The sequence below is a fragment of the Onychostruthus taczanowskii genome, unplaced genomic scaffold (genome assembly GCF_017590055.1).
Source record: "Onychostruthus taczanowskii isolate IOZ18803 unplaced genomic scaffold, ASM1759005v1 scaffold4, whole genome shotgun sequence".
Taxonomy (NCBI): Eukaryota; Metazoa; Chordata; class Aves; order Passeriformes; family Passeridae; genus Onychostruthus; species Onychostruthus taczanowskii.
Genome location: NW_024501459.1, coordinates 17,133,136 through 17,156,778, shown reverse-complemented (window position 1 = coordinate 17,156,778; position 23,643 = coordinate 17,133,136). Strand labels below are relative to the sequence as shown.

The 23,643-nt window shown below is 39.5% G+C and overlaps 2 protein-coding genes and 1 long non-coding RNA gene across 5 annotated transcripts in view; 1 reads left to right on the top strand and 2 right to left on the bottom strand.

Annotated features, from left to right (window-relative positions):
- LOC121340151 (Y+L amino acid transporter 2-like) overlaps positions 1 to 2,207 on the bottom strand; it is a 21,729-nt gene extending 19,522 nt beyond the window's left edge. The window contains exon 1 of the mRNA XM_041412675.1: positions 954 to 2,207. The gene's annotated coding sequence lies outside the window, so the exon portion shown is untranslated. The remainder of the gene's footprint in view (positions 1 to 953) is intronic.
- The window catches only part of LOC121340152, a 7,345-nt gene extending 1,834 nt beyond the window's left edge, over positions 1 to 5,511 (top strand). Inside the window, exons 2-3 of the long non-coding RNA XR_005953266.1 lie at positions 4,935 to 4,995; positions 5,374 to 5,511. This is a non-coding gene — a long non-coding RNA (uncharacterized LOC121340152). The remainder of the gene's footprint in view (positions 1 to 4,934; positions 4,996 to 5,373) is intronic.
- On the bottom strand, positions 2,643 to 23,643 carry RIPK2 (receptor interacting serine/threonine kinase 2). Of its 3 annotated transcripts, none has more exons than XM_041412669.1 (11): positions 23,287 to 23,643; positions 19,500 to 19,653; positions 18,196 to 18,351; positions 15,786 to 15,943; positions 12,771 to 12,820; positions 12,266 to 12,427; positions 10,864 to 10,949; positions 10,571 to 10,660; positions 9,625 to 9,730; positions 5,462 to 5,641; positions 2,643 to 4,335 (listed from the first exon to the last, which is right to left on the bottom strand). In XM_041412669.1, exons 1-11 carry the CDS (start codon positions 23,475 to 23,477, stop codon positions 4,010 to 4,012), a joined length of 1,659 nt encoding a protein of 552 aa, XP_041268603.1. In that variant the 5' UTR covers positions 23,478 to 23,643; the 3' UTR covers positions 2,643 to 4,009. The 3 variants fall into 3 exon arrangements, with proteins under 3 accessions (XP_041268603.1, XP_041268606.1, XP_041268605.1); XM_041412671.1 differs by lacking the exon at positions 2,643 to 4,335 and adding an exon at positions 4,347 to 4,672; XM_041412672.1 differs by lacking the exon at positions 19,500 to 19,653 and having other exon boundaries at positions 23,287 to 23,451.

Here is a 23,643-nt window from a genome sequence, read left to right as displayed (position 1 = left end):
CACCAAACTGGTTTTCTGATTGTGTTTTATACTGAGGGACTTTGCTATTAGACCACCTTTATATTGTCCATTTATCCTGCTCCTGAGCCAGCTTCAGCCCTTTGTTTCAAGTCTGTAGAAGCTGCATGTTGGAACATGACACCGAGTCTTTTCTTCATGAATGTCTCCCATATTTCTATTGGTCTGACCCTCATGTTTACACACTACTGGACATTTGCCATAAATTTGCAGGAACAGCACATAAATCAACATTGAGCAATCATAAAGCATGCACTGTGCACAAAAAGGATTTTTCCTGAACAATTATTCTGTAAACACCAAATCTAGTTCCTTTGCCAAGGAAGATTACATTTAATCTTGCATTTTAAGTTAGCAAGATGGATAATGTAAAAAAAGTAAATATGAATGCATTTGTAACAAGTTTTTCTTACTCAGTTTTACAGTTTTTCAGGATTTGATAAAAATGTTTGCAGTGAAGCTTCTCCTGTACCAACTTACTGTTCACAGTAATTCTTCTGTATGTCTTAAGTTACATATAAACACACATTTCTGACTGAACAGCAAAGTAAGGCATGCTTGCCTGAATAAACCTGTGGCATTTTCTGGTTTCTTGCCCACACTTCCATTACTGCTCAGGAAAACTTTTCATACTCTGCACTGGAAACAAGGCTACTTCAGTTATTTCCAGAGCTCTCTTCATTCATACCATTGCTCAGCTGCAGCAAACAGCTCAGTGGTGCCCCTGCCAAGTCCTCTGCTTCCTCCTGTTCCATAACGCTGCCCTCTGTGCCTCAGCCAGCACAGGCCCTGCAATCCTCATCCACAACAGATGCACTTACACTGAACCCTGATTGAAAACACACTGCCAAACACCCTCTACCATTAGCTGCAAGACTCTGAATGACAAAGGCCACCATTTGTGTCGTCTAGGTAAAAATCAGATCTTTACTTACTTTGCCATGAAGTCAATGCAGGAGAGAACGTAGCTCACAGACCAACAAACTTCTTCCAACCATGTTAACTTCAGGTATGGGAGCAGAACACAAGGAGCAGTCACTACTAAGTGACAAGGTGCTAAAATACCATACAAAATCTAATGCCAAAAAACACTAAATAATATGTGCACTCTTATGTTTCTATTTTCCCCAGTGTAAGTACAAAGAGACATTTCAACATGCACATTTTGAAAGGCTTTCAGTGAGCTGTTACTACTCAGAGAAAAGCTTTTACTGTCAGTCTGAAACATCAGCAGCTTTTCCCCTTGGAGTGAAAAAACAGGAAAATCTGTTAGGAATTGCAATGAAGAAATGAGGAACGTACAAATACTGTTAAAACAACTGTAAAACAACAGAAGTGTCAGATTGTGGCTTATACTGACCCTCAGGTCTGTCACCTCCATAAACCCTTCACTCTGCATGGCCAAGCACACAACCTCCGCTTCTCTTCCCCCATACTGACCCCAAATCATTCTCCTTATGTCCTTGACTGTATCGCTCAAGACCCAACTGTGGCTGCCTTCCCCTCCCTTTCACTCAAGGAAATTTGTGTGTGCCCAACACGATGGAGAGGGCTGGTTGATATTGCCCAGAGTGGTGGTGTCTGATGCCCTGGAAACGTTCAAGGTCACACTGGCCAGGGCTCTAAGGAACCAGATCCAGTTGAAGATGTCCCTGACCGTGGCAGAAGGGCAGGACAAGCCGACCACTAGCAGTCCCTTCTAACCTGAACTACTCCATGATTGTACTCCATCATGGAGAGAGGCTCAGGGTCCAAGGAAAGAGGAGGGAGATTGGCCTGAGTTTTTATACTGAATATTCTCAGGGTTTCCTTGGAGGGCTTTGGCTGGAATGCTCATCACCTTACACATGTGGGTATATTCAGAGTTGGGCTAGAAAATTACTTTTTCTGCAGCTGTGCCACCTCAGGGTGATGGCACACAAAGAGGAGCAGCCCATACTGATTACAGCAGTGTGACAGCACCATTCCTGAACGTGACTCCATAGGGTCACATTTATCACTGTAATTAAGGCAAATCAAGCTAGTTCTGTACTGACAGGCAGGAGTCAGCAGGGACACTTTGAAAGCTGCAGGATGCTTTTTTCCCCTCACGTAGCTGCCTTACAGTGGGTCCTCAGGAAACTTCCTAATACATGAAGAATTTTGGACACACATTGAAGAAATGTTACTTTGCCACCTTGCAAGACACAAATCTTATTTTAAGCACCAATAATAATGAACAATGTGGCTTAAAATGTTCAGTGAAACAGTTTTGGCACCAGCTTTCCTCAGACCTCTCCCTGCTCGACATCATTAGGTCTCCTCTAGGAAAAGCACAGCCATTCATTGCACTATAGTCCTGGTTTCAGCTATCTAACTTTAATCTTACAGCTTCCAGAGGGAAGCAGGATAAAAGGCGGGTACCCAGTTTATGTAAAAAACTTTCTTTATTAAAAACAATTTTAAACCTCTCTTATCCAATAAACTATACATTGTATTCTTGTGATTCAGTTCACAAGATCATAAAGATATTGAAAAAAGTAAGCTGTTGGCAACCAGTAACGACACTGAAACTTGAATAATTGAAATGGGGCAGATCTCACATCTGCATAGGTTTTGAAACAGCCATCACTTAAGATTTTTCATTTATCTGCTCTTTTTATATGGTAATATATTTCACCATTCTTGTATGTGGAGTTTGGATTTTCCCAAATTTTAGATAGCCTGAGCAGAAATTGTTATTTATTAGTGCTTGCAAAAACAATCTGCCTGTGCTGTGTTCTGACAAATTAGGACAAATAATTTTTTTACTAGTTTTGAAGTCATCTAGATAAAGTCACAAAGGTCTTGTGAAATGAACTGAAGAAAACACCACATACCTTTTCCTCTCAGGTGGCCCCACTTGTGCCTCAACATGTCACCATCCTTCAGACAAAAAGGAGAGCAGAGATGTGATCTGGAGAAGGTTAAGGCAGGTGACAGCAGAAGAGACCCCTGCACATCCAGCGTGGCAAGGCAGGACATGATTGATCTTTGTACAGACCCAACTACTTATGTAGTTCATTATGTAAATAAATAAAATAAATTTGAGTTAGAAGTTTGATCTAGCAACATGACATGAGAAGTATTTATGGCAGATGACAAAGGTGAGGGGTGGTAGGATGGCAAGTGACAAAGGCAAGGCAGATGACCAAGGGAATGTTAAAGAGGTATTAAGTGAGGATGCCCTTATGTAAGTTCTTCCTGGATCTCATCCTACTATGATTTCAGGAATAGCTCAAGTGGTTATAACCACACAATGTAACATGTTATAGCTATAGCCTTTCTCCTGTATCACTTCTGAGCAGAACAAAGATGACAAACACAACGTCCTCCTTCCACTTGGGCTCTTTTTGGACTAAAATTCTTCTTATGCTGTGGTCTGAGGCACTTGCTCTGGCAACAAAATGGGAAAAAAAACCAAACCAAACCAAACCAATAAAAAATCCTGCAAAAATGAAATACAATCTTCTTCCCACCTGCTACTCCTCTCCTGTGTGCACACCAGCATGGTTTAAGGAAGAAAGTTTAATATACACACAGCAGAATAGCCCTGGAAAAGAGCACCTAGATTTTTTTTCCCTCCTCTGTGAGAAAGAGCAGATGGAACGAGAAAAGCAAACATGCCATGTTAAGATTAAGATTAGCTGTCTCAGTCCCGTGAGATGAAAGGAAAGGATGTGTATAAACAGCAAATATGTAAAATGGTGAACTTTTAATGTTTATCTTTGTCATGTATAAACAAAATACTTTTACAAAATGAGTCAGCAACCATCAATTGTTTGGCTTTATGACTGCACTCGAAATTATTAATTGGTCACTGACCAAATGCAGGCTAGAAGAACTCAGGTTCATTTCTGATATTCTACAAAGGCACAGTAAAGAAAAAAGCTGCACATAAATAAAACACTATAGAGAAACAAGAATCATGTTGTAAGAAATATTCACATGGTTTCATAAAGAAAGAATAAATTTAAAGATGCAGTCTTTGAGAATTAGATACAATATCTGGATAAGGCTGAAGTCCTAGCTGTTTGTTATCTTTCAACTTCTGTACTATAATTCTGGCAAATTCCTCTCCTTGGCTGTCTGAAGTATCAAGCAATTGTCGTACTTTTGATGTCCTTGTAGGTTTGGTGCTTATAAGTTCATAATCTTCTTTCATGAGTAAAAATCTTGATAGAAGAGCATCCAGTGATTGATTCAAACATGCTTCAGTCATCTGATCAATAATTTCTTCTCTTTTACATTGGATCCACTGATGAGCTACATCCTTTTGTACGGTTTCCAATATAAAATCTGAGATTGGAAAGGATTAGAAAAAAGGAAGGGATTGTAACTGTCAACAAATATTGCCACAGAACAAAGAACAAGCAGGAAAAAACCTATTAAAATGTTCCAATTTGACAAATTTAGTGGCTAGAGCATTTATTCTATCTGAATCACAGAATAATTTAGGTTAGAAGGGACCCTCAAGGAGGTGATCTGATGTAATGGCCTGCTCAAAGCTGGGCCAATTTCAAGGATAACTCAGGTTGCTCAGGACCTTGTCCAGCTGAATTTTGAGCATCTCCAAGTGATGGTACTTCTGCAGCCTCCATGGGCAACCTGTTCCAGTGTTCAACCCGACCTGGTACTAAAAAGAAACAGGTGGTAAATTCACTTTCCAGGGGGATTTTTATTGAAGATTACTGAAAACATCCCTGTAGTTTCCTGGTATTTTTCTCAAGGTGAGGTTTCACACAGTGAAAGGGTGTTGATTCTTGTATTTCCAGAAGAGGGTTGAAGCAACAGATTTTTATAAAGTTGCATGTTATTGTGATGCCCCTCAAAAAATGTATCTGAATAATTAATCATTAAAGTTTCTTTTTGTTAACTTTTGTGTTAACTTTTAACAGCTATTTGATGCACAAGAATATAATGTAGTGGGCTCCCAACTAACACAGAGGATCATTACAGGTGAGATACTGACACAGTTGCTGCTTCTCTTAGCCCCACCATTAGTAAATGGAAGACGGGAAAGCCTAAAAAGTGAGAAGTGACAGGCAGCAAGGTGACTAAGTTTGAGCTAAGTTTTCCTCCTGTTCTGCTGGACTGTAGCACTGCTACAGCAGTAGGAAATAGTAGAAATACTATGAGCAAAGGGAATGGGATAAAGAAGACCCATGGCAGCAGGAATCTGACTAGGAGGAGAGAAAAAAAGCTAGTAGCTACAGATACCTGTACTTGGCCACATTTTACACATTTTTGCTTATTTTGTAATGTAAGTCTACAAGGACAGAAGAATTGCTTAATTTTGCATTCTTAATTTGCAGATATTTTGTTTTCATTTTGCAGGTGAATAACAGTTCCAGTTTCCATTTCATACAGACATACATTCAATGTTAAAACACTTATTGTGGGTCTTGGACTCAAATTGCTGTACCTGAAGGAATCAGCGATGACTGCAGCACACGGGATGCAGAACTTGAGGCATCTGAAATACTCCTGGCAGATGAGAGACCAGCACTGTATGGATGCACAAGGAGTTTGGCACTTTGAGTTACAGACAGATTTTCATCCACACTCTGGCTGCTAAGAGAGTGTAGACACCCAGAATTTCCATCTTAGACAAAAAAAAAGGAGACAAAAAAGAAAAAGAACAAGCTGTATTACTTCTGCAGACAAATAAAATACACCCATTGGAGACTATTTAGAGCAATTTCACAAAAGAAGTCATAAACCAACTACTTTTACATGATATACAACAAATTAGTCCGTGTACTCAAATTCCGAGTACATTTATGCCCCTCATATTTTACCAGGGCCTGACTATGGTTTGGGGTCCTGCTTTATTTTAAAGAAATATTGGGAGTATAAATCTGGTAGATGTGAACTTCAATGAAAAAACTCTGTTTGAGGGAAAATATTTGTAGGGACTAGAAGAATAAAATAAATCCTTTGAGTATCTGGAGAGGTAACTAAAAGTCAGCAGGAAAGCAGACTAATTTATTTTGATGAAGATTGGCAGTGTATCAAAGATGAAAATATAAAGATTCAGATGGGGGAAAAGGACATGAAGAACAGTGGGAGAAGTTAACATTCAGAGGGAAGCCAATAGAAGCTTTTTGTAGTCCATCAAAACAGGATATGACTTCAGGAAAGCTACAAGTAAACTTTTGCAAATAAAAGTAGAAAGGATTTCTATCGGGGGGAAGTTTAACAGTTTCTAGCTTTAGAATTTTTTTATAGTAGAAATGGTGACAGATATGAAAGCAGCAGTAGGAATAACACAAGGAAGAGATATCAAACAGCTGGTGAGAAAAAAACTACAGGACCTGTCCCTAACTCTGCAAATAGCTTTGATTAGACTTTCACAGTGTCACTTGATAAAGACACAATAACTAAGATGGTAACTAAGAACCAGAGATGCAAGAATTCAGATGAGCATCTCAAGACACAACAAGGTAGCCCCATGGACAACTTGAGATTACCTGTCCAATGGGGAAATCTGAAGTTGTATTCCCAGCTCTTTCTTGACCTGTAGAAGAATATGTCTGTAAGTACACAGAGCAGGAATAGGAAAATGTGGAAGAAACTCCATTCTCAGTATTTTAAAATGGTGGACTAGAACTCATAGTAACTAGTATTTTATTTTATGATCAAGGGAGAAAGTTGGGCAGAGCTATGTACTGTAAAGCAGCAGATATTATCTACTGCATGAAAAAGGGGAATAGGAGACAACCACTGTGAGTGAAAGATCATTGCAGGGAAGTATTCTAAGCAGCTGTGCTGGGATAGATTGTTATACATTTTTAGGCACACAAATTTAATTTCATAACATAAAGACAAGACTACTGGGATTGTACTGGTATGAGAGAATACCAGTACATAATATAAAACAAATTAGTAGGAGAGAATACCTGGACCAGTGAACACAACATAAGAAAATGCAATCATAAAATCACACAATTGTTTCTGTTGGAAAGACCCTTGAGATCACTGAGTCCAGCACTGCCAAGTCCACCACTGCCCCATGTCCTGAATGCCACGCCTACACATCCTTTAAATACCTCCAGGGCTGGTGACTCAACCACTTCCCTGGGCAGCCTGTTCCAATGCCTGGCAACTTTTTCCATTAAGAAATTTTTTCTAACATCCAATCCAAACCTCCCCTGGCACAACTCAGGGTCATTTCCTCTTATCCTACTGCTTGCTGCTATTGCTTGTCAGTTAAGAGGCCCCCACCAGGCCATAGCCTCCTCTCAGGTAGTTGCAGAGAGCAAAAGAGCAAAATTTCCTCTCTGAGCCACCTTTTCTCCAGGCTAAACAACCCCAGTTCCCTCAAAAAAATGCTACTGAGAGTTATTCAGATGTTATTCAGAAAGAAACAGATTGACTCAAGTTACTAAAAAAGAACCTGGGTGACCTAGAAGAATGGAGTAACAGAAATAGAAAAAGTAGGAAAAACATGAGATCTAGACTTTCTGTTTCAAGCTGGGGCTAATGATTAGAAATGAGATGATGAATAAAAACAACTCCTAAGTAGATTATTCTGTAATGAAGGAACTTGTGAGAAAGGAAAAATAAAATTCTAAGGTACAGTAAGTAAGGGGGCTTTTGTAGACAAAAAAAGTTTCTCATCTCTCATAATACTTATATCACTGACTTAAGTTAGAACATGCACCAGGAGGACTAGTTAGGATACTATGAGAATAAAGAAGTTTATTTTACAATGGGATTTCAAAAGAGTGCATCCTGTTCATCTAGCAAAACAAAGTATATTAAAGGATTACTCTCTGTATCAGAAATGAAATGGGAAGAGGGAAAAGAGCTGCTTAATGAAATACCCAAAAAAAGCTCATGAGGGACGGGAAAAAAAAAAAGTAAAGATGAAAAGAAAGGCTAAAGCTAGAAGACAAGTATAAACTCTGAAGAAGCAATTTTCTGAAGAAGTATTCTGATTGTACTGATAGAAAAACCAGGAATCTATAGTCATTAACTCAGCTAGACTCTGTAGCCATTTACTTCTGCTTTTGTGCTATGCCAAACTGCTCTGTTGCTAACAGCTACCTGGAATAGAATTTTCACCTGAAACAATTGCATATGAGTTTGAAAAGCAAGATTAATGTCAGCCTTGCTTCCCACTACAACACTAATGGATTCAGCTATTGGCGAAGTAATAACAAACTCTTCTGCAGTAGAGTTTTGTAGGCACTATTTTCACAAGCTGTACAGTATCTATATATAAACACAATAAAATCTGAGCAATTACTCTATAAAACAACCACCAGCTGACCAATAAGATTAATTGTACCAATAAATTTTCATTGATTCCCTCCACAGGCAGACACAATTCACCACAGAAACCACAGAAACCAGCAGCAAGAAAGGCTGATATTTCTTGTTATCTTATGTGATTACCCTTAGAGTCCATGCTCATGCTCAAACTAATACTCCATGTTCTAAAATTCATCACAACACACTTATTAAGCTAGGTAAATATGAGTTATTCTTCATGTTTGAGGCTTTTATGCTGCATAGGTAAATACTTCAGTTGAGGTACAGCTGAAGTACCCTGCACTTGCTTTCTGCCATTTTCTCCCAGTAACTGGAAGTCCTTAAGCCTCCAGTAATTTATTTACCCAAGTTCTTCCTGTATTTATACCTTTCTAGTACACCGAGTAGAAGTTCAAAAATGTGTATGCCTTCAAACAGGAGCTGAAACAGGAACTGCCTTTGCTCTCCTATCAGAATATCTCTGGTTTTGTAGCACCTCAGAATACTTTTTGATGTCATTTTTTTTAGCAGTGAAGTCAATAGTCTCATCTGCTTTCATACTCCTGGTCCCTGCAATGCCAGAGAACACTGTATTCTTTTGACATATGTTTACATTCCATCAAGGGAAGAAACTTAAATGCAGTTTTAGTTTCATAATGTGTTGCTATTCCACCTGGGTTCCTTTGTATGTTTCTGGCTTCTGATGTCAACAAAACTTCAAAATTGAGTTTTCTCAGGGAACTTTTCATAAAAGGGGACATCTACAAAAGGTCTGTGCAGATACTTTTGCAAAGCAGTCTATTAAAAACTTTTACTTACTGAATTAAAAATTATCTAGAAACTTGCACTGGAAATTTTGCGTTTACTCAGCTTCTAGAATGTCTTAAAATATGTAGCCTTTTTAATATTCAGAAGTAGTTAAAAAAAAAAACAAACAAAAAACCCAAAAAAAACCCCAAACAAACAAACAAACAAAAACAAACAAACAAACAAAAACAACAAAAAAACCAAACAAAACCAAAACCAACCAACCAAACAAATCCAGTTAACTAAACTGACAAGAGTCTGAAGGGACAAGAAAATGTTAGCTCTGCACTCACAACTCTGAAGAGGAAAACTGAACCTGTGAGCTGCAAAGACTCCTCAGGTGATAGGAACAGAAAATCAGAGCTTAAAAAGGCTAGTTTTTTACCCAGAGAACGAGGTTCACGAAGACTTTTGTTCCTGACATAAAGAAACCAAATTTTCTACTACACAAATGCAATGTCACAGTGTGAATGTAAAGCTGCAATGGCAACTTAAATTTACACAAAGTCAAGAGTATCTCACCTGATGAGAGGATATTACACTGGGGAATAGACTTGAATTTTGATGTATCTGGAGGAATGCTCTGAAGGGGAAGTGCATCACACTCTATGGAGCTAGAGTACGTTGGCTGAAAGAAATCCAGGTGTATATTGAACAGGCACATTAAACAAATATGAAGTTGCATGATGATGGGAATAACCTTCCCATCATCCATGTCTTCCCTGCTATCTAAATGCTCAATAAACAGCACAATTAAAATACAGTAAATCAGAACAAAGTATGCAATCCCAATACTTATGTATTTTCAAACATGACAGCAATTTTGTATACAAGTTTAACTACCAGTAAGAACCAAAAGCAGCAGCATTAAGAATCAAAATATAAATGCAAATCTATATTACCCTATACAGGCAAGCTCCATAGAGGTGTAAGGGAGCAGTAGACAATCTCTTATTATTGGAAGGCATTATGTGCTGCATTCCTCCTTGAGGGCATCACAGACACACAGAATATGTGGAGTGGAAAGAGACCCACAAGGATCATCAAGTCCAACTGCTGGCCCTACAAAGGACCACCCCAAGAATCATTTGCCCAAGAGCATTGTGTAAACACTTAAACTCTGCTGGGCTTGGTGCTGTGACCAATTCCCTAGGGAGCCAGTTCCAGTGCCTGACCGCCCTCTGGGTGAAGAACCTTTTCCTGATATCCAACCTAAACCTCCCCTGGACAGCTTCATGCCATATTTAGAGCTTTCCCATATTTAGACGCCCTTCTAATTTCTGCATACTCACCCTCTTCTATCTTCACATATATATGGCTTTTCATTTACACCTGGCTCAAGTAATGCATTTTATGCCTTTCCTGACTGCACAAGAAGTAAAGTGCAGAACAGCTCCCCTTACCAAGTTAAACTTCCTTTAATCTCTCAGGATGCTGACATACCAAATGCAACATGTAAAGTATTTACCTTTTCGGGATTCAGAGGTATATTTAGAGGTATCTGCTCCACATTTGCTTTCTTTCCACTCTTGTAAATACTTTGTGATTCATACAGTGACTGGAAGAGAAATATTTACCTGTATTAAATTTCTGCTATAAAACAAGACAACGATCTTGCACAAATGCATGTTTCAACCAGATACAAGATTAGATTAGACAAAGGAAACTGAGGAGAAATGACAAAGGAGATTACAGTTCTTTTAGCAAGTGAAAGTTACCAACTTACTTGACCAACTCATGACTGTGACAAAAGCCACTTACCTTTGATCTCTTTAAGAGAAGTACTGCTTCCAGCATAGCTATTTCATCAAATGTTCTCAGAACTGGCTCCAGGTCTATTAAACATTCTGAACAAAGGAAGAGTACTTGGTGAATGGTTTGAAGTGGAAATCAAGTTGTCACTGTATTAAAATGCCTTCTTACATTTACAAAAATAATTTTTCTATTGACACATATCAAACCACTTATGCTGCTAAAACAGAAGTTGATTTCTTCTCTTCAAACAGTTCACACCACCAAAAGAAATGTGTACCAGAAGAGATCCACGATAATGCTGGACCAGGATAATGCAAGTCTCACACTCATGGAATGGAGCAATTGGTGAGTTTGATGTGTTTTAATGTAGCCCCATCAAGCATGATTAGCAGAATAGGACCCACACACCATAAGACCTCAGAGTGGGCTGCTGTCTTCTCACTCCAGAAGAGGTGTTAAAGATTTATATCAGAAAAATAAACAAACACACCCCAAACACAGCAATATCCAGAACACATGCCTAAGGCATGAGGCAGGGCCAGAGAAGATGGGATAATCAAAGCACTGACCTATCACATCCAGTGAAACCAAATGACACTGGCCTCAGTGTGTCTGTGTCCCTATGCTATGGTAATTGCTTAAGTTCCCCATCAGTGAGCTGCACTTCCCCTAATTTTGCAATAGTTTTGCAACTTCTTCTTTCTTTTTATGATAGCAAAGTAGTGGCAAAAGCAATGCATGTTTTTGTTTGTTGTTTTTTTTTTTTTTTTTTTTTTTTCAAAGACCATCTTACTACACACATGGCACTAAAAAGAGAATCCAAGCTAGCTCATACTATAGTACATATGCCAGATAATTTTCCCTTCAGTGTGACCACACGCTTAAATTACTTGCTTGGAAAAAAAAATCCAGCTCTTGCTTGATAAAGGTGATGCAACAATTAAAGTGTGAGGGAAAGATTTACACAGAGATGCAAATACAAGCTGAAGTCACTACAACTTATCTGATGTGCAGTGGCTCATTGGTGTTGGTTGGGTGCTCATAAATCCCACAGTACTCATTTTGTACTTTACTTTTCCCACCCCCTCTTAAAAAACCCCAAATTATCTTCAACAATAAACAAAAACCTCCAAACATAAGTAGTTAAACAAAACATGCTGCTTTTATACAGGTAAATTAAGAGACGGTAAATGCACAAGACTCCAACAACCAACCTGGTTTTATGGCACATACATAATTCCATTCATAAAAGTTTGTTTACAGACATGAAGGAAGCAGCCAAGCACTTTATGATAAGCAGCAAGACCACGCACATAGATCTCCTGACATCTTTAAGACTTCCCTTTCAAGACTATAGCCTTGCTCTGTAAGTACCATGTTCAACAGAAATGTGGCAAGGTAAACTCACTTAAGAATGATGGTCTTTCATCTGGGTTTTGTGCCCATCCACTTTCCATCAGTCTTATGACAAGCCCTCGATGAGGAATGTCCATTGATAAACTTCCTTCACTCAAGTCTAGTCTCTGTCCTTGTGACACGCTGTACATTATCTGCAAGGGGTTTATAACTTCTGTCAAAACAGACATTGTGAAGTCATTAGAAATATATGCAATATGAAGAGCTTACTGTATAGGAGGAACAATTCCATTTGCATACATAGAATTTATAGTTCATCAAAATAAGGTTACATTTCTTGATTAACAAAAAGGTACTCTTAATTTATGAAACAACACTGTAATTAAAAAAAAAAAGATACTAAAAAATAGTCTAATTTGAAAGCTATTTCAAAGTGTACTTCAACAAGATTACAAGTTGAATTATTAAAAAGTAACCCTTAAAATCAAGTCCCCAGGTTTCATGTTTAACTTCTATGCAAGGCGGGAAAAATAAATTAAAGGAAGACATGGCCTTACCTTCAAATGGCTGTTTCCTTGACATCACTTCCCATATGATAACTGCATAACTGTTTACAGCATAAAAAGTAAAGATGATGTTATTTTAGACTACCAACACTTAACAACACAATATGCTCAGCTTTACATTTTATTATAAACATTTTGCTAAAACGGTCCTGCAAGGACACATGGGACACATGACTACAGCTAACTAAAATGTTGACATGAATATAGGAAAAACAGCAGCTGACCTCATCTTGAACTAATTAATGCTATCAAGTACAGACAAGATCCATGGCATATAAACTCCTATTCCAAATCTGAATCAACTTGGCTCTGCTGATACGTTGTGAATTACATACGTGGAGTTTAAATCTCAGCACACAAAGTGACCCCCAGAGAGCCAACTGCTCTGTCCTAACTGCAGTATTCTGGCATCTTCCCAGTATGGACTGACGTTCCTGACATTCCCAAGGGAAGCTGGGTATTTGCAGGGAGGATGGCTTTGATCCACAGCTCTATCCCAACACAGTGTCACAGAGACAGGTAAGATACAAACTTGCACTTGGGATGCCCACTCCAGCTTCCTCCTTCCCCATACATGCTTTCAACATTTGCAATCTTCTCCATAGGGAGAGATGTCACTTACACACAGCATTTGCTTTCCAGAACAGACTCTTGGGAAGATTACTCTGAACTAATGCCATGAGATTGAACACAGATGTGCTTCCTCAGTGACCTTTTCTATTCACATATGAATGACAAGTCGTTCAGTGAGTACAAACTTGCCCATCTTTAGTGAACTAGTCACTCTCTTCAGCCATCAAGTTATATTAGAATGAAATAACTTTAAACAACTTTGTAATTTAAATAAGGTTAGCTGATTTCATTTAAAAGTAGCATTGAACTCTCAGCCCTTCTCTGCAACTTTTCCTTACATACTCTGAATGAAGCTCTATTCCACGAAAAGATCCTAATATTAATCACGGCACTGTATTCAAGGATCTGGTTCTGCATTTAGAAAGGACAAACCAGGCTAAAGCTTCAGTGCTTCCATAACTTCAGAATACACACAAGGTGCTGACAAGTGTGTATTTCCATGTTTTCAGTCCAAGTCTTTATAAGCATTGCGGCAGTGTCATTCCAGAAAATAATCACCATGATCAACTGCTGTTAAGGCTTGCTCCCCACCCTTGGTATGAATGTACTGAGCTTCCTTCCTACATCACTAAGAAATTTTGCATATAGGTTATATTTAAGTGCCTTAAAACACTGTACCATCTGACAGCTACCAAGTAAGAATTAAAAAAAATGAAGTAAAACCAAATAACTGATGCCTAAAATCAAACCATATAAACTGATTTTTCCTAACTATTTACTCTGCTTACATTTTAACATTCTTCAGTGACAAAATTTACTCATGTAGCTTTTAATAAAAGAAGTCCTCCCTGTTAGAAAAGTCTGCTTTTGATGTATTCCTGCAAATCCATGCAATTGGTATAGCAAATAATCCCTTTTGTAGAAGTTAAGCTGCTTGACTGTTGTTGAAACAATTTGTTTATTTAAGAAAGATCCCTCCTCCCAAATTAGCTTCACTATCTCAGCAACACTCAGCTGTGATCAATTAATTTGACATCCAGAAAATATCCTGCTATTTAATAGTATCTTTTATTCAGTTTGGAATCTCTCTGCAGTTAAAGACTATTTTTTTCTCAGTTCTACAACACTGCAGCATTCCCCTTTACACTATTCCTGTTTTTCTTTCTTATTTCTGCTTTGTAGCATCTCCTTCTGATCATAAGCATGGAACCTCCTGTGTGGTCTTTCTGATGGTCCTTCATTGCCTCTGCACCTTCATATCTTCCTGCCTTGAACATCTCTTCCCAATGCTGTCTCGGTCTCTCTTCTTCTCACATAATCTCTTTCCTTCCTAATTTATCTGGTTTTTATACCTTTCTGATGTGTTCTCATATTTCCTCCTATTTGGTTGTTATTCCTCTGAAAATATTATTTTCTAAGAAACATGTGTTTTCTTCCTCTCCACCCATTCATTAAGCTGCCAGTCACCCTTTCTTTCCCCTCAATACACCTTTTATTCGTTTCAATGTTTTCCTTATCCGTATCTTCTCATCAAAGGGTAAAGAAAGCAGGTGTCTTGTCATCTGTAGTCTTTGGACAGGAATGTCAAGGAACTTCACCTGCTTCTTAAGCGTAACAGATAATTAAGGGAAATAGTGATTCCCTGGAAGTCAGTAGGACCCTCTGAGACTGAGTCATCTCTCACCAAGATATAACCATGTCAGAGATCAGTGAAGGTAAAGGTGGCACCAGAATGATGTCACAGTGATTGGCCAGTTCATGCCTCCTCAATCTCCCTTTACACATAATTCCTCCCAAAATTCTTCAAGTAATCTCTGAGCTCTCCAAACCATTTTAGACCAGCCAACTGTAACTCCAATATCCTCAGAGAGATTTCCTTTTGTTATATGGATCACCACCACTCTATTTACTATTCTACTACTTGTACTCAGGACAACACAAAACTACCACAACTTTCATAAAGTAAATTATTCATTAACGAGATTACTGTAATTACTTTCTCCAACCCCACTATCCTGTTTTTATCCACCTTCTTTCCAAAAATACATTTTCTTCTTTTCCCCAAGTACATTCCAAAAATTACGTTATTTAATTACACAACTTCTTGTTATTTGTGCAGTATGTGCATTGACTTGATGGTGTGAATGGCTTTCGTCTTTCCCTGCATTGTCTGTATGTGCACACTCATTTACAGAAAACAGTCCCCCACCTATTTCTGTAGTCTCAGCTTAATTTCGAAAAATTACACTTGTCACAGCACAGAAGTCATTAAATCCATCTATCACTCAATTCGTTATTTCCCAATTCATTTAGCCTATATAGCTACATTATCATTGAAAAGAATAAAATTGCTGAGAATATGCTAAAATCTAAGTTCAGTAAATCATATCTGAGCTCAGATTTCAAGCCCCACTAGAGAACAACAGGAGTTACCTGTAGATATCATGTTTGACACTTGCCCGGGTTTTCTGACTGGGGTTGTAATCCTCAGGTGGCATGTAGATAATTGTCCCTCCTTCCGGCAAGGAGGATTCACTTCGGGACTGGGACATGGATATGACACGCCATTTGGACATGCCAAAATCTGCAATCTGGAAAGGTCAAATCAGTTGCTCTGAGAAGAAAAACTGGTTTTATCTGCTGACACGTGTTAGAAATTCCTGAAATACACCCAGCAAAAGGGGTCACCCAAAGCTCTTAAGCTGACACACAAAAAGTATGTGGTTATCCTAGCAACAGGAAACATCAACTCCAGTCCATAATGCATTCCCAGGTCATGACTCATGCTATACCTATAGAGCTGCCCTATCGTGTTCTTTTAAGGAAGAACTCATGTACACTATGGATGAGGAATCTGCTGTAGATAGCTGTGCCATATGAAGAAAATCACTTTCTTGTGCTAAAAAAAGCAAACGAAAAAATCATTGATTACTTGTAGCTCCCTGATTGTGAAGAAAGCACAAGTTTAGTATAAATCGTAGTAGTTGTCCATAACTCAGTTTGCCAATATCCCACGGCAGTTCCTCTCACAGAACAATTTTAGGGCACTTCACCTCACTCCCAAAACTAAGATGTATTAATCCTGAATTAATAAATTTGATATTCTGAAATTCTGTGCTGCATAAAGTTGCTGAATATTTTCTTTACTGTGCACTCTGGGGCCTTACTCCTTTCTACAGGATACAGTGTGCATACATGAAGAAGCAACTGACTTCCCTTTACCTCCTCAGACATTCAGGAGCCAGGGCAACAGATGTCAGATTAGGTTATGGATAAGGAGAGAGACATTTAGCAGAATGCACCTGCTGGCTGAGCTGCAGTGTCTGGCATACATGGGAGATAAGCAGCCAGCTACCAGCTCTGCACTTGTCCAGCATTTGCACAACAGCAAAAACATTTTTCAACAAAGATGCCTGTGCAAGCACTGTGCCAATTAAGATAACAGAAACAAGCTTTCTGAAGGGCATACATCAAAATCTACAATGAAAAGTAACCTTCCTTCTCTACAACTCACTCTCATCAAGACTTCCTCATTGTAATTGGTCTTAAGTCTTGTTCATTCAGTAGATCAGAGACAATTAGAAGCACCCTGCAAATGCTGTTACTTTTATATATATGCAGTATCTCTTCTGTTTGGCACGCATGATAAATCTTGTTTGCATTTCCTGTCACTGTACTAGTTTACAGAATCTTGCTTCACTTAAAACCCTAAGGACACTCCTTACAGGAGGCAGGGCAGGTATGCAAGAGTTAACCTCTTCCCTTCAAGTGCCTCAGGAAAGAAACTGTTCAGATATGATCAGGCAGAGCACCAGGCCACACCAAAGCTGTTAGGGATTAAAAAGAGAGTGGATAAAAAAATGACTTGGACTAGCTCCCTGATCAGGTTTATCAGGAAGCTTGAGAGATGGCAATACCAGCACAATTGAGTGGGAGCAAGTATGACCTGCTGAGGGTGTGAGCAGAGACAAAGCCACGTGAGGCACATTGGTGCCAAGAAAAATTTCTGTGCAATGGGGAAAGAAGAAACCAGCAGTGGATCTTTGCACAAGGAGAGTCAACTTACAGTAGCAACTGAAACATTCACTTTTCAAGTATAAATTTAGTGCAAGATATCAATTTACTTGAGTAATATATTCTATCAATTATAAAACCAGATCTTTTTAAAATAACAAGAAACAACAAAACAAACTCTTGCAATTATGGAAGCACCTAAACATTTTGTCAGAAGTACTTTCCGTCTCTTTTTCACGTCATGGCAGTGATACTTTAACAGGCAGAATTAAAGTTTTTAACTACTGATACTTCAGCATTGTGTTTGCCTGTTCTAAGGGCTTCCCAAAAGCCACCTTCCAACATAGTAAGATTTCGAAGTTTTGCTTTACACGTTCTGTTACTACACCAATAGAACAGATTTGTCCATATTGCATGGTAAGTATCAAATCGAGCATTAACAGTTGAATTTGACCTACTACCTATCAGAAGTGACTTGTCAGAGCATCTCAGGCAGGAACACTTTCTGTTTTCTTCTCAGGAAGGCCCAGATGGTGCAAGCCTTGGAAGGCTGACAAACAAAGAGTGTCACCACTACTGAGTGTCAGCTACTGCTATAGCAGAAACAGCCTAACTTCCTGGTCTTTTTAGACAGATAAAATCCACAACTGTGTAACAGAGTTTCCAAAAGAGAAATTCTAAAGTTCTGTCTGCAAGGATAAAATTAAAAATCCACCATACAATTACATCCTCTCTGTATGGCCACAACCTCACCCTTCCTCCTCTACAATAATGAAAACATTTTCACTCATTCTGGATGCTGAAGAACATAAGAATGAAATAACCCTACCTTGACATGAAATTCATCATCCAGCAAAATGTTCTGGGTTTTTAAGTCATGGTGCAACAATGGAGGATTCATGTTGTGTAAATAGTTTACTCCCAAAGCTATTTCATAAAGAATGCGGAATCTCAGGCACCAGGGAATGTCAGGATATACATCTTTCTGCCAAGATAAAACCACAAAACCAGAATATCATCCTCTGTTCTAACAGCACACACAAAGACTTATTTTATAAAAAGAAAGTGACTTGGGCAAACAGTAATCTTTTAAAACACACATTACACAAACTCCTTAAAAAAATTGTAATCGTCATTAAGACTCATTAGCTGTTAAAAGAAAAGTTATCAAAAACTAATTATGCAGTGCTATGTTTCCATTTCCTAGCATTCACTTAGTAGTTCATGACAGCTATCATGACATTGAACATTTACTACACTACTCATTCACATGGAAATATGAATTACAGATGAACTTCTGCATGAAACTTGTAACACACGACTTATGAGTCCTACACAAAGAATGGCAAAAATTATATCTGAAACTGACACTGGGGAACAAAAAACAAAAAAACTGTATTGAAACTATGCACAAAATACTACCTTTATAAATAATAACACAGTAAGAAAAATGCAGTAAAACTCAATTGAAGTCTTAAAAATTATATTGACACTAATGTTTTTATGAAAAACACAGCTGAGCTCTGTAAGGCATGAGATGTGTACTGATTAAAGGCAGAGAAGAGACTTTAGTGTTATTGAGACACAACTGCAGTAGCAACACTGTTCAGGCCAAACTAATGGGAGCAACTGATAGTTCAGCACAGGAGAAGTTACTCAAAGAATAAGATCTGGAAGAAATAATCATACCTGTTTATATTAGCAATATTTAGTTTCTATAAACAAAACTCAAAATATTCATTTTTAAAGAAATTATTCAAACTCATGAAAAAAAAAATCAATATTTGTATCGGCAGTAATTCAGAAACCCAGACAGAAGCAAGCATAAGTATTTCAGAATCTAATTAGAGGACATCTCAGATTTTTGACTGAAAGTGACTGTATGTAATAATTCAACACAAAAACTTGTCACAACATTAAAGGAAAAAGTTTAACAAAACTTAAGTCAGCTGAGTTTAGTTGTGTTTTTGAGATACAGAAGGTCTATCTGAGCACCAAAACTGCTAGAGACACTGACTGTCTTCTAGCATGAAATATTATAAATAAAATTCTTCACTGTACTAATTAAGTATGAAAATTGCAATCTACTTGAAGCAGCCAGGTATCATATTTAAAGACCATAAGTACACTTACCCCATGCAATAGCTGGTTTAATGACCCATTGGTCATGTATTCTGTTACTATCCCCAGAAATTCAGGCTCGTTGCAGATTCCCAAAATTGGCAGTATGTAACTAAACCTGGCTTTGTGTAATATCTCTGCTTCTTTTAGAAGGTGGTTTCTATCGCTTAAAGAAAACAAGTAAACAAATAAAATACATTACCATACCAGTACTATGAAACTCCAAGCAAATGCTGGGGTCACTATATTCTCTGTCAATTCCCTGTATGCACCACATTTTCACCACTTGATTTCTACCATGCTGCTTTGAGAACAAGACAGTGTAAGACAAATCAGAATCTGCAAATGCAGACAAGAGAGCTTCCCTGGTTTTGTTGTACCACACAAATCTATTCCCATTACACATTTCATCCATGTTTCAAATAAATAAGGATAAAGTCAGAACCTCCAGCTTCCACCATTCCTTGTAACCATAATAGCAGCAACCATCTGCATTTCTCTCACTTTACTGAACACCTTCAAACCCCGACTTTTCACTCAAGCCCAATATTTACCTCCTAGAGATATTAATACACATGATTCTCCAACCATATAAATCGAGTCAACTCTAATGTACACTAATATAATAGGGGCTAAAGGAATGCACTTTTGACTTCTGAAGGAAAGTAAGCTCCTTTATGAAGGAAAAGGAATAATTAACCATGCTTTGTTTTCACATAAATTGTTCCCTCAAGCAGCTCCTGCTTTGAACTGCTCTCTGGAAAAAACGTCCCCTAGATGCACAGGAAGCAGGAACAGACCAGCCTCATGATGGGTGCCTTTGCATGTCTGAATTTGACTGTGTGGATCCACTCCGGTACCTCAAAACTCCTCATAAATGTGGATTTGATGCATCTTTTCAAACTCAGGCCTTGCAGCATGTGGATTTTAAAGGGTTAAGTTTTATTTAAGAATGATTCCATCCCTGAAAACAGAAACCATTTGGTATGCCTTATATCTCAAATAGTCTTGAAAACAATGGGTTTGTTGTCAATGAGGATAGTTAGACCATGAAGCATAATTCAGTGAAAAAAGCACATAGATCTTAGTGGAGACTGGTGCAGACACAAGTACAAGACTAGGATATTCAAATACAGGACATTTACAGCACATTGATCCTTAGGATGTGAGCCAGTCTGACTCAGAAGCAACAGGGCTGTGCTGGGGCCAGGGCTATGCCCACCACGATTTGTTCAGCACAGCACTATGCTATGTGCACAGGGCACCCCAAAGCACTCAGGGCAGTCTGGATCCATCAGGGTGGGCTTAGCACTCACAAAGAAAAGGCTGTCAGGATACATGGGGAAAAGAGGAAGCCTTGTGAACTAAAGCCTGCAGCTCTTAGCAGCAGGAAATTTTGAATTTGGATATGAAATTAAGGTCCTTTTATCTATGTGATGGAAAAAGACTTACAGGAAACTCTAGGAAATGACAGAAGTAAAAAGGCAGCCTTTGAGACAAGCACGGGATGGAAGAGACAACTCTACACCTTCCTCCCTCTCTCCAGAAATGACTAGGTTTGAGAAAGTCTGGGGTTTTCCCAGACAGTAAGGCACATTAGCATGGGATTCAGCTGTGGCTGGGAAACGAATTGCATTGCGACATACTGCAGTCTATTCCTGTGCCTGTCAGTCACTTCACTTTTGTCTGCTCCATGCCAGAGGGGCACTGAGTAACGCCTAAATGAGCACATTCCCACAACAGCTTCCAACTGGCTTTGCTCTTTGCCTGGTCACATACCATATTCTGGGATGCACAGCACATGCTTCCCACTCAGGGAATTAATGGCATCATGAACTCATCCCTTTTCCTGACAACACTTACAGGCTGGCATTTTATATTGCCTACTGTACAACCAACAAAGCACTTGCTGCTGACACTTGGGTATAATGGATTTTTTCATAGCTTTGAGTCTTCTGAAAGCATTTCTGGGCTTTGTGTTATAATATATGGTGATGCCTTATCAAGGCTGACCTAGAACAGAAGCTAAACAGAGTTAAAGAATAAAGTAGGTATTTATTAGAAGGCGTCAATGGATACACCTTGGGCAGTACAAGAGCCCAGCCAAGGCTACACCCAAGATGAACCCAAAATGGTCATAGAATGGACTGCCAGTCACGAAGTCTCACACTTTTATAAGTTCTGGTCCATTAGCATATTGGAGTTAATTGTGTAAGTATAGCTTTAGGTTATGAAGTCTGATCCTTCTTGTTTTTCTCTCTTCAGTCCACATTGTTTATGCTCTCGTGCCTGAAATTTGGGTGGTTGTCCTTGGTTCCAAGCTAGGAAAGGAATTGCTCTGTCTAACTTCTCTGTGAAGAGAGCTTACCATCCCTTAATATGAAGCTCAGAACTACATACTAAAGCAGTACAGAATCTGAAAAATATAAAAGCTAAAACCTAAGGCATCACGGTAGGTGACTGAATTATTTTGATTACCTCACTTGCCCTCTAATCATAATTTCACAGGTTAGATGTCCCACTAATCCAAATTCTTGCAAGGCTAAAAATAGATTTGGTGGTTTCTCCTAGCTGTGCTCTGAGGATAAATGCTGTATTTCCAATTAGCTGGGATTTAAGAAGACATTAAAAAAATCCCAAAACAAAAAATCCCCCACAACACCCGTCAGTCCCCTCCCTCTCCCAGCTTGTCAGAGAACACAACATAACTGAGATTCCATTTCTGGCAAGATTTCAGACATAAAGCCTGTGTATACACAAACCTAGGCAATTAGAGGTGAAAGAGCTTAAAACAAACAACTTGTCATATTCGAGTATATTGAGTCACAAGACTAGAAGCCTTTCTGAGTGAAGCTATCCTATCTAAAGGTCTAAAACTAGATCAAGGAAACCTGAGGCAAAAGCTTGAAGACAGCAAGGTAAGACTCAGAGGCAGGTTTATGGTCAGGTAGGCTTCAGAAAACCTAAGAAGAGGCAAATTTGCATTGATATGTTAACAAATTGTAACTATCGGGATTGAAGAAGAAAGTGATGAATGAAAAAGTACAACTTGCTGTGCTCTTACATGAGTGACAGCTCCTGTAATAAATATGCTGGCACTTGAGTTCCTGGAAAACGGGGAATCCAATTGTTACGCGGAAGATACCAGTTTTACAGGGGGGGTCTACAAGCCTATTATTTTAAATCAGCTTCTCTCAGTACTGTGACATCTGGGGATAAATAACAATTTTGCATGGTCTCAGAGAAGCTTCTTCTAGAAGCAATCTCTAGTGGATAGAACAGTATACTGCCGATATTCCTCTCTCTATGTAAACTCCAAATCTACAGTAATCACTGTACTTTAATATCGATCGGATACCTCAGGAAAACGGTTAGCAACCAACAGACCCTTGGCAAGACTTCTGTGGCAAGAAACCAAACTGTCAATCCCACCATGAGGAGGGTTCAAGGTGCACAGTGCCGAAGAAAAAAAACTCCAAAAGAAAGAACTTAGTGTCTCGGAGACCGAGATCGAAACCACTCCTTTACAACAATCGAAAGAGAGGAAGCTCCGGGACCGGTCCGTGCTTTCTCTTGGCCCAAGCTGAATCATCCTCGTGGGCTCCCCTTTCCCCGCGCAATTAAAGCAAGGCTGCCTACGGAAACACCAGGATGTGATCCACAGATCTCCGAAACCCACGCCGGCATCTTCGACCGGCACCTCCACCCTTTCTGGGGGCTGGTTCAGGGAAAGGCGGGCTCGGCTCGGCCCTTGCCCGGGGGATGCCCCACGCCGGCGGCCCCCTGCCCACCCCGTTACCTGTCTAGCAGCGGCCCCTGCAGGCATTTGAGGGCCACCGGGACCCTCCAGTCGGCGTGGCGGGCGGCGGACACGGTCCCGTAAGCGCCCCGGCTGATAAAACGCAAGTCCGGGAGTTTGCTGGAGGGGATGGAGGGGAGGCCGTAGCTGAGGGCGCCCGCCCGGCCCCCACCGCCATCCCCGCCGCTCATGCTCGCACTCCGCCGGGCTCAGCGGGGCCCGGAGCGCCGCTCCTCTGGCCCCACTTCCTCGCTCTCCCCCGGCAGCTCCCTGCCCCGCCTGCTCTCCAGTTGGCCAGCGCTTCTCTCCTCCTTCCACCCCACCGACGAGCCACTTCCTCACGGAAAAAGCGTCCCG

Bases quoted from the DNA above. Each gene is read 5' to 3' on its own strand.
- RIPK2 (XM_041412669.1), bottom strand. From the start codon at position 23,477: ATGAGCGGCGGGGATGGCGGTGGGGGCCGGGCGGGCGCCCTCAGCTAC. The intron at 12,821-15,785 runs GTAACTCCTGTT...TGCTGTAAACAG, and splicing joins GTCAAACATGATATCTACAG to TTATGCAGTTATCATATGGG. The intron at 10,661-10,863 runs GTAAGTGGCTTT...TTTCTCTTCCAG, and splicing joins TTCTCTTAAAGAGATCAAAG to TCACTGTATGAATCACAAAG.